The following is a 10,974-nucleotide window of genomic DNA, read 5'->3' on the forward strand; positions in this document are numbered from 1 at the left end:
TCATATCATATACAAACATAAACGTATATCTGCACTGTTTATTTCACTGGTTTGCACTCCATCTGCCATGTGTCTTGTGCTACTTTATCTATCTTTTTTTGCATGTCCTTATTTGTATATTTGTATAGTTGTATTTTAGTTGTATTTTTACATTCTACTGTTACTGTTAGTGTTTAGTGTTATCTGTATGCACTTAGGGTCTGAACATAACGCAATTTCAATTGTCTATGTATGTGCTGCACATGTGAAAGAACTGACAATAAAGCAGACTTTGATCATCAGCACAACGAAACCTGCAGCATCTAAACATTATGATGCAACAAATTGTCCAGATTATTGTATAGCTAAAAAAAAAACAAAAAAACATCACATCTCACCTCAGTATCTTGAGTTGACAGTTTGGATCCTGTAGTAAATCACTGAGCTCCTTCACTCCTGATTGTCCAGGATCATTTCCTGTGAGATCCAGCTCTATCAGGTGTGAAGGGTTTGATCTCAGAGCTGAAGCCAGAGCTTTATAACCTTCTTCAGTGATACTGCAGTCTGAAAGTCTAGAACCAGAATGAAAATGTCACATTCAGATGATTAATCAGTTATTCTAGAAATGACCTAAACAATAGGCTTGGGCGGTATCCAAATTTTGATACCGTCAAACCTCCTCCCTATTTTACCTCGGTATATGGTATTACCGTCACCAAACTGTTGGCTTGTGCCTAAACCATTCAGAAACTGAATACCAAACACTAATACTGAAACAATAACAAAATAACATGCACAACAATATTAACAACTTTTATTAGCAACAAATAGCAGTTTATAAAAAAGAGCAATACAACAGTCAAACAGAATTAAATTAACATAAACATCCAGAACAGTTTTCGCACATGAGACGCGCACACAAATCAATTAAATTAAATCACACTGCCTGAACAACTTTTAATAACAAAGAAGAGCAGCTTATAAAAAAAAGTGCAAACAGACCCACAACAGTCAACCAGAGTTGAATTAACATAAACATCATTCATATTCTAAAAAATATTGCAAAGCAATAGTCCTAAATAGGGATGCTCATTTTAACCGGTTAACCGTTAACCGACAGAAAGAAGTTTGACCGATTAATACAATCAGTTAAACGGTTTAAAATGTCTTTTTTTCAGGCCTATAACGTTAAGTCGCATTTTATTATTACATTCAGAAAGACCTGGTGTCGACGCGAAATATTTACAATACACTATAAACAGGCTAGGCTATTTTAGTTCCCCTCACTCCACAAAAAAATCCTTTCAATTTAACAGTATTTAGAAAAGAACAAGAATGAATAATATAAGAAGCTGGCGACAAGCCAAAACCAAACCATTGAGGCTAAAGCGAAACTGAAACTAACATTGAGTCTCTCATACGACACAAATCCAAATGTCTCCGTATTCAAGATGTATTTGAATGCTAAAATATTATTTATTATGTAAACCTGGTTTTGTACTTCTCGCATTACAAAATCCACATAAAAAATGTTTGGCATAATATCACGGCAGTACGTTGATAACGATTAAGCAGTGTGATTTTTTCCCCCCATATGTTTGGCTGATTGTGTGTGCGCGTGCGGCGCCGGCGCAATCACTTGATTTTTTTCCTTTTAACAGGGGAAAGGACTCTTTACAGATAATCGAAACTGTAAACGGTTTGCTGTTTGTAAAATAAAGAAAAATAGGATGCCGCTTTCAGCCGTCTGTCTTTCGCGCAGCACAAAAAAATGAACCACAACTCTGCATACTAGCTACTTGTTGCACTTTTTTGTTCGTTTGTTTTATTAAGTAAAAATATTTATGGTATAGGCCTATTCATTCATATATATATATATATAGCCAGGGCCGGCCCTGGCCAATTTGCTGCCCTAGGCAAGATTTTACCTGGTGCCCCTTGCTTCACAGCCCGTTCCAACAATAATACATTTTCTTTAAAAAATAAATAAATAAATAAATAAATAAAAAAAAAGCTGATGATAGTGAAATGGTGAACACTTACAATAAGGTACCATTTGTTAACATTAGTGAATGTAATAACTAACTTGAACTAACAATAAACAGTACATCTGTAACAGTATTTATTATTTTTGTTAATGTTAGTTATTGAAAATTAACCTTATTTTACTATAAAATATAGGTGCTGCCTAAGTCACAGTATAAATTAAACACAAACAGCTAGAATAATTACATCTGGTGTTTCAGCACAAAACTGTATTCATGTAAACACTTCTCCAGCATACAGTAACGTTACCGTTTAATCTTCCAAATAAATTTGAAAAGTGTTCGACTTCCAGTAGATGGCAGCAATGTTTTAGTAAACTAGCCCTTGCTAACGGTATCACCTCGAATTTAACTGAAAACCGTACATCTTTAAAGTGAATTTTACATAAAATGTTGCTGTTTTAATAAGCCCAGATATATACAAACATTACTAAATTAGCCAATTCCATTAGCCAAATACCACAGATCCCCAAATACTACACACTACTACTACAATACTACTAGCGTAAAAATTTTATTTAAATGTGTTATCATGCGACACGAAAAATGACACGATTATGTTACAAAGTCTCGGATCTCTGGAACTCTATTGTTATTACCCTATTTTAAACTTTTAGACTAGGCCAACATGGAGTTTGTTCACAAACTTTTAGCTCATGTAGTTAATTTATATGATCATCATTCATTACATCATATTACCTCTGTCTTTGTCCCGGTTTTCCACTTCTTCTCTTTTTTTTCTTCCCTATGCACCAGAGGGCTTCGGTCTTTTGACATACTGATAATTTATTAGTGAAGTGAACATCTATCACAATCAGGTGACTGATGTATGTGGAAGTGCGGCTGTGCGGGGGAAGATTGATCATGCGTCGAACTAAATAGTTATGTTTTTGTCGGATAATCGCTTTTTTGTGATATTTTAAATTGATAGCATTGAAGTAGTATTGGTAAAAAACAAACAAACAAACAAACAAACAAAAAAAAAAACAATTCACTCATTTTGGCGCCCCTAGGGATCGGCGGCGCCCTTAGCATTTGCCTATTTCGCCTATGCCACGGGCCGGCCCTGTATATAGCCTAGCTTTATGATGTTTTTCTCCATTCGCAGAAGCTGCAGGTGATGTGATGTGTCCATGTGAATCCTCATGTTCTGTTGTTTGCTGCTTTTTGCTCATGTAAAATTAATCCCGGAAAACAAATGTTGGTATTTTAACGGGTCACAGACACTTATCCTTTCTAAAATAATTTTTAGGCATTAAATAAATTATATTTAACAATTAATCCTTGTCTCCTATATAAGTGCATTGTTTTTTTTTATGACGGTATAACGGTATTGAAACTGATACCATTGCTCTTTTTAGATCCCGCGGTATACCATATTACCACCCAAGCCTACTAAACAATGTAAATCCCTAAATGGAATTAGATTTTGTTCACTATACAAATGAACAAATGAGACTGAACACCTAAAATGTAACTTTTTTTTTTTTTCAATAAAAGCTGTGTAATGTATTTTTGTTCTATATAGTACTGTGCAAAAGTCTTAGGCCACTAGTATTTTTACAAGCTAAAATGGTTTAAAGTCAGTTATTTATATCTTTAGTGTGTCAGTAGGAAATATCAGTTTACATTTCCAAACATTTCATTTTGTCATTAATTGTAATAATTCAGTGAGATTTTTGTTTGCACAAGGAGTCTGACAACAGCCAGTGCTCCACACAGAGATCTGATCTCATCATCATTCAGTCTGTCTGGAATGACATGAAGAAACAGAACAAACTGAGACAGACTAAATCCAGAAGAACTGTGGCAACATCTCAAAGATGCTTCAAGGGAGGCTTGATGTTTTTAGACAAAATTGCTTAATTTTATTAGGGTTATGGATTTGTAGATTAATATTATAAATCCTACAAAACAGCTTTTTTGAAAGTCTAAAACTGCAGAATGTTTTGTGTCCGGGTACGTTTAGGGCAGGGGTAGGCAAGTTCAGTCCGATACTGCTACCCACATGGAAATATGAATAGCTATTCCAAAAAGATATCCAGACAGCTATGGATGCACTGTGGGTGCAGGACACTATAGTTCATTTATAAAAGTAAGGAGAGCAAAATAGGGATGTCACAATACTCAATATAATATTAAACCGTTCGTTACGACATCCACGGTTCAATACGCGCTTGTGAATTGCGGTTTTTCGATTTCGCATTTAAATAATTTCCTTGTCTTATTTCTCTTATTTATTTCTGGGGCAGTCATGGCCTAATGGTTAGATAGTGGGGCTTCAGTGATGCGCGGGTTGATCCAAAATGAGCGGGTGCTTGCGGTCACCCGCGGTTACCCGCAGTTACGAGTCATCCAAAAATATTTTTAATGATATTCGGGTCGCGGCGGTCGGGTCGTTTGAAATAAAGATTCCAATTAAACCTTTGTAATTTATAGGAAATATTCAAGCAATAATATATAAATTATCTCATGTATATCCTTGTTTAAAACCAGGGATTAAAAACGAATTCCAAGTAAAAACGGTATTTTTCTTTACATTTCCAGAGAGCGAAACGAACGAAATTAAACATTACTTAATAAATTCAAGGCATAATTTCCTTATTCATTTGATACAACTATTATAGCTATACAACTAATATATAAAAAATAATATTATTTTGTCATATTCGTGATTCCTGAATTTATATATGAAAACTTCGTTTTGAAGTGCATTCGTTAAGTTTGTATAAGAAAATTCTTTAGCCTATTGAGTTGATTTAATATTCTTGATAATTTTTAGAAGAAGTTAAAAGTTAAGAAAAAAAGGAATTAGCTTGTAATCTATATATTTAGGGCTATAGGCTAATATTTTTCTTAACTTTTATTACACTGTAGATCGAAACAAAATAATTCTTGATCATATTTAACATCGGAGAATCACTGATATAATTTAGAGTACTTCGTAAAAACGAAACTATTTAAATCTGTATAAAGGAAAGACAAAATAAATCACAACAAGAACAATCTGTATTTTTCTTGTAATCAAGAACATTTCTTTTGACAAAATAACCTAATTAATGCCGAATGATTTTTGACAGTGAACGCATCTCCACCGCATAGCCGCATATAATCGCTGCTGTCAGTCGCAGATATTAAACACGCGGTTCAGGAAGCGGGTCGGGTACAATATTTTCTTTTTTTTTTTTTTGCGGTCCGAGTTGCGGGCGGGTTATTTAAAAACGGTCGGGTTCGGGTTGTTTATACATTGACCCGCGCATCACTGTGGGGCTTGTAACTATAACCCTTTATCCATATTAGAGAAGCTGGAACGTAATCAGTGCTACTTCTTTGATGCATATGCCTATTTTCTGCTCGAGTAAACTGTGACATATTACAGAGCTTTTCATACAGTGGACTACCAGTAAAGTTGATAAACATTTGTGACCAAACATTATTTAGACCAAGTCTGTAAAATAACTGAACTTTCAGGTTTATAAATGAACTATAGTGTCCTGCACGTACTAGTAAAAAATATCAAAAAATTACATCTGGCGTTTGATTAATTTTTGGGTTTGACTCTATATCCTTCAGTTATTTTCACAATTAATTATGCCCCTTAAAATGTATTTTCAAAGTTTCACTTTCACTGGTCTTTTTTTTTTTTTTTTTTTGCTCTATGGTACGTTATCTTTAATTTTATAGCAGTAGATCTGCTCTATTGCAGATGCTCGTCTGATTGTTTAGTGCTGAAATAACGCAGTTTGCTGTAATAATGCAGGGAATCACTCGTTATAAATCTACTAATTCTGATATTTTCAGAAATAGAAGTCGTGTTTTGTTCCAATTGAAAAGTGCTGCGATTTATATTCCAAAGCGACTGATATAATGCAGAAACAGGATGCAGAATTTCACACAGGCTGCTATACTTTCGCACTTTATGTTTCGTAAGTTGTGTATGCTTACGTTGACAATGATTGATGTTTATAGTGAATGCCACTATAAATTATTTTATATTTACTATTTAGTTTTAATCTAAATGATGCGTGCTGAGCGAACATAAACAAAGATCATGCAACAGAAGATCACGCAACTCTCTTTCTCTCTCTCTCCCCCTACCGTTTAGTAACTCAAGCACTGTTTTACTTGTTTTTTGATAAATCTGAATGAACTACAAACTTCTCCTACAACTTGCGATGTCTGTGAGAAAGTGATATTACCGTGAAAAGCTAAAAGTATTGATAGTTGTGTGTAAATATTGTCATACTAACACCTGTCTGAATAATTTTTGGTTGATTGTAATCCATTACATACCTTTCTATCAAAGTTATCTGACATTTTCAAGATGTATTTGTTTAGACACAGTTGAGTTCTTGTCTTGTTTTATTATAATTTTCTAAACTACAGTAAATAAACTGTGATAATGTGAGATGTTTTAGGTGTCAGAATAAATTTTGGATTGAATGTTTGAATCTATTTGATAAATGAAGTTAACCAACTAACATTATACATATTCTTTTGGTTTCTGTACCCAATATATTAAAAAAAAATTACAAATGCAATGAAAATATTGGTATCGTTACTCGGTATTGGCAAGTATAAAAAATAAAAGTATCGGTATTGGGCAAGTACTGAAAAAAGTGGTATCAGTGCATCCCTAATTCAAATGCATGTTATATTTACGTTATAGTTACTGTACTCATAAACATCCTTACTTTTTACATGTACAATTTTAACATAAAACTGACAACAACAAATACTTTAGCCAGTGTTTCCCCTGCTATTATATTAGGGGGGTGTCCCACACTTTAAAGGTCACATTAGTTTTATTTAATTTTATTTTCTCTATAGCACCAGATCACAACAGAAGTTTAAGGTTACCGTTCCTATAGAACGGGTCTATACCTTGTTCTTTTATTAAACAAACTAAACAGACTTATGTTACTTATCTTATTTACATGACAGCATGTCATTTCTGTCTGTACATGGTTGCGCATTTACAATTCATTATTTCTTCAGTGTTTTAATTGAATTTATTTTCCAACCATATATATATATATATATATAGGTTGGCAAAATATATTATATATAATATAAATATATTTTTAATTTTCATTAATTAAAAGATAAATTAAATTAATGTTTCATGCCCTAATTTAGTAAACAGAAAAATGTAAATACACAACACAGAATTTCTGAGGAGAAAAATTTATAAGGCTATTGTAAGAATAAATTAAGATAATAAATTAAGAATAAATAAGGAATAAATTTTATGCTTTCAAAGAAGCAGACATGAAAAAACACAAAATTTGGTACCAATTAAACATAAGGTTGAAAAACATTTCATAGGGCCCTAAACGTATCATTTTTGTTAAACTTTTATTACATTTGTTAAATTGTTTAAGTTTCATGATTGTAATTAATGATTTTAATTAACTAAAATCACGATGAGCCTTTAGACATCTGTATTTCCATATTGTGATCTTCTATGATCATTTTATACATCATCATAGATGAAAACATATCATCAAATGTAAGTTAAGTTATACCTACTTTGAACATAACCAGATGCATTTTGTAAATGGTATAACACAATGAATTGGCTTAGGACAGTGTCAATGACAGACCAAATTAGAAAAAGAACACCATGGCAGATGTAAATATAAAATTATCTCGATGCACAACTTACAGACCTGCTCATTATCTAAGTCTGTTTTTCACCTTATGTTTTTGTTGAGCTCAATTTTTGTCTATTGTCACACAACTTACCTCAGTATCTCCAAATGACACTTCTTATTTTTCAGTCCAGCACAGAGCAGCTTCATTCCTGAATCCTGTAGATTATTATTGCTCATGTTCAGCTCTTTCAGACTGGTATCTGATCCAAGAACTGTAGCCAGAGCTGAACAGCTTTTGTCTGTTAAGCCACAATCATTTAGCCTACGAGGGAAATAAGATTACACAATAATTAGAAATTTCTTTTTTTTTTAATCATTTTCCAAAACAGCAAAAAATTTTTTACAAAATTTTATATTTTTTTCTAATTTCTTATGCAAATTCTAGAACTAAAAAAAAAAAAAAAAAAAAAAAAAAAAAAAAAACACTAATTATTTTTCCAGGTTTTCCAGGATGGGAACCCTAGATAAATGTATTTTTCAGATGAAAGCCAAAAATGATTAACTTACAGAGCTCTTTTGGAGGTTTTGATGACTGCCAATAATCTAATGAGACACTCGTCTGATTTCTGAAATTTCTGAAGCTCAAACTCCTCCAGCTCCTCCTCTAATGTCAACAACACAAAGGCCAAAGCAGACCACTGGGCAGGTGAAAGATCAGCAGATGAGAGACTTCCTTTGCTAAGGTGGGTCTGAATGTCTTTCACCAGAGTTTGGTCGTTCAGTTCATTCAGACAGTAGAACAGATTGATGGATCTCTCTGGAGACAGATTAGTTTCCAATTTCTGCTTGATGTACTGAACTATTTCCTTTTTGATTTGGTCATTTATATCCTGCTGTGTCAACAGACCCTGTAAGAGTCGCTGATTGGACTGGAGTGACAAACCAAGGAGGAATCGAAGAAAAAGATCCAGGTGTCCATTATCACTCTCTAGTGCCTTGTCCACTGCAGTCTTGAGCAAATCAATCATGTTTCGTTTGGACCGGCGTGACAGTCTGGGAAGGAAGCGAGGGACTCTCGTGCGACTCGCATGCACCTTGTCCACTGCGGTCTTGTGCAAATCAGTCTTGGTTTTACTTTTGTTTTCTTGTTCTATAGAGTCTTGATCAAACACACATTTATTCTTTATGTCTAGAAACAGATGAGCATAAAGGGCTGCAATAAACTCTTGAATGCTCAAGTGAACGAAGCAGTACATGGTACCAAGAACAATCCCTGTTTCCTCCTTAAAGATCTGGGTACACATGCCTGAACACACTGATGCCTTATAGACATCAATACCACAATCTTTCAGATCTGTGTCATAGAAGATCACATTGTTTCTTTCCAGCTGATGAAATGCCAGTTTCCCAAGTGAAAATATGGCATCTTTATCCCAGGAAACATCTGGTGCATATTCTCCATCATACTTTCGTCTGCTCTGCAGGATCTGAAATCGGAGAAAGTGCGAGTACATTTGTGTCAGAGTCTTTGGAGTGTCTTCTGTATTTGATTCCTGCAGTTTTTTGGAGGCGTCATCAGCCTGATTATTTTTCACAACATTATTTCTTTTCGCCTCTAAAATGTTCTGGAGAACAGTGGCTGAAATCCAGCAAAAGACTGGGATGTGGCACATGATAAAAAAGACTCTTTGATTGTTTAACATGATCAATGATTTCTTTGGCCAGATTCTCATCTGTGATTCTTTTTCTGAAGTACTCCTCCTTTTGTGCATCATTGAATCCTCGTATCTCTGTCAGCCGGTCGATACAGTCAGGAGGAATCTTACTGGCAGCTGCTGGTCTGGTGGTGATCCAGATGAGAGCAGAAGGAAGCAGATTTCCCTTGATGAGGTTTGTTAGGAGAACATCCAGAGATGACTGGTGAAGACACATCAGCAATGTCTCATTTTCCACAAAATTTTAAAGGAAGACGAAATTCATCCAAACCATCAAGAATGAACAGAATTTTTTGGTTCCTTCTTGTAAGGTTCAGTCCTTTAGTCTCAGGGAAAAACTGAGTTATAAGGTCCATCAAACTTAGTTTTTCTTGCTCCTTTAAGTTCATCTCTCTGAATGGAAGAGGAAATATGAAGCTGATATCTTGATTTTCTTTTCCTTCAGCCCAATCCAGAACAAACTTCTGTACAGAGACTGATTTTCCGATGCCAGCAACTCCTTTTGTCAGTACAGTTCTGATCTGCTTGTCTTGTTCAGGTGCTTCAAACAAATTTTTGCATTCAACCTGTATTTCTTGTGATTCATGACGCCTGGAAGCAACTTCAATCTGTCTTACCTCATGTTCAGTATTGACCTGTTCACTACAACCCTGAGTGATATAGAGATCTGTGTAGATGTTATTCAGAAGTGTAGAGTCACCTTGCTTTGCAATTCCTTCAAACACACATTGATACTTCTTCTTTAGACTACACTTTAGCTGATGAATGAAGAACAGCTCATCTAAACACAGGGACAAAAAAAACAGACATTTTTTAGCATTTTAGTTTTACTATTTTCTCCATTACATTTATAAATGACAATGTGACAGATGATCATGAGTCTCTTACCTTCTAAAGTATCAGCAGCTTCATCTTGCTTCATCTCTCTCAGGAAGTAGAGTGTGAGATCAAGAGCTGCTTCTTTGATACTGCATTTTTTCTCATTAAAATCCTTCACAAAGTATTCCAAGTCCTCTTTTTGCAATATTTTCTTAAACTTGTCTAGTTCTTTCTTCAGAAATGTGGCAAAGGCAAAAATGAATGAAAAAATTGGTCAAAACTATTTATTCAATAATTAAAAAAATATTGTAAAAAAAAATCTATTTGAAACAAATGTTAAACAGCTGCCAGTATAATACAGTACATTCTTTTTTATTTCATGGGTTCTTAAAAAGAAAAAAATGGTCAAGAAGAATTTTAAATAACATTTTTCTCTTACACAGGGTTTCTGCAGGTTTTGTGAGGGTAAATTTAAGACTTTTTTAAGACCAAAACTAAAGAAAATTTAAGGGGAAAAAAAAATAGTTCATTTGAGTTTTCCCTCTTTTCCTTGCTTTCCTTCAGTTTTAAGCAGCTTGTAAACAGGGCTGCTGCTGGCCAAATGGGTGCCCTAAGCAGAACTGTATTGTTGTGCCCCCTCCCTTTTTTTTTTTTTTTTTTTTCAAAAAACAAAACAAAAAACAAAACAAAATGAAACAAACAAACAAAAACAACAACAAAAAAAACCTATTATACAGGGTCAAAATAGAACTTTAATAAAATATAAAAGTAAATTAATCAATTGCAATTAAATTGTATTATTTATAAATTACAGTTGTA

The 10,974-nt window shown here is 33.9% G+C and overlaps 2 protein-coding genes across 2 annotated transcripts; both read right to left on the minus strand.

Moving 5' to 3' along the window:
- Window positions 1-372: 372 nt before the first annotated feature.
- LOC127157691 (protein NLRC3-like) lies at window positions 373-9,532 on the minus strand. The gene is made up of 3 exons (XM_051100952.1): window positions 8,189-9,532; window positions 7,773-7,943; window positions 373-551 (listed from the first exon to the last, which is right to left on the minus strand). Exons 1-3 carry the CDS (start codon window positions 9,394-9,396, stop codon window positions 374-376), a joined length of 1,557 nt encoding a protein of 518 aa, XP_050956909.1. The 5' UTR covers window positions 9,397-9,532; the 3' UTR covers window position 373.
- Window positions 9,533-9,563: 31 nt separating this feature from the next.
- On the minus strand, window positions 9,564-10,394 carry LOC127157690 (NACHT, LRR and PYD domains-containing protein 12-like). The gene is made up of 2 exons (XM_051100951.1): window positions 10,225-10,394; window positions 9,564-10,117 (listed from the first exon to the last, which is right to left on the minus strand). Exons 1-2 carry the CDS (start codon window positions 10,256-10,258, stop codon window positions 9,564-9,566), a joined length of 588 nt encoding a protein of 195 aa, XP_050956908.1. The 5' UTR covers window positions 10,259-10,394.
- Window positions 10,395-10,974: the final 580 nt, after the last annotated feature.

This window comes from Labeo rohita, unplaced genomic scaffold (genome assembly GCF_022985175.1).
Source record: "Labeo rohita strain BAU-BD-2019 unplaced genomic scaffold, IGBB_LRoh.1.0 scaffold_1163, whole genome shotgun sequence".
Taxonomy (NCBI): domain Eukaryota; kingdom Metazoa; phylum Chordata; class Actinopteri; order Cypriniformes; family Cyprinidae; genus Labeo; species Labeo rohita.

Coding starts and splice junctions, on each gene's coding strand:
- LOC127157690 (XM_051100951.1), bottom strand. CDS start 10,258: ATGAAGCAAGATGAAGCTGCTGATACTTTAGAAG. Junction 10,118..10,224: donor AGCTGCTGATACTTTAGAAG/GTAAGAGACTCA, acceptor CCCTGTGTTTAG/ATGAGCTGTTCTTCATTCAT.
- LOC127157691 (XM_051100952.1), bottom strand. CDS start 9,396: ATGATGCACAAAAGGAGGAGTACTTCAGAAAAAGAATCACAGATGAGA. Junction 7,944..8,188: donor AAAACCTCCAAAAGAGCTCT/GTAAGTTAATCA, acceptor TTTCCCTCGTAG/GCTAAATGATTGTGGCTTAA. Junction 552..7,772: donor TGTCATTTGGAGATACTGAG/GTAAGTTGTGTG, acceptor TTCTGGTTCTAG/ACTTTCAGACTGCAGTATCA.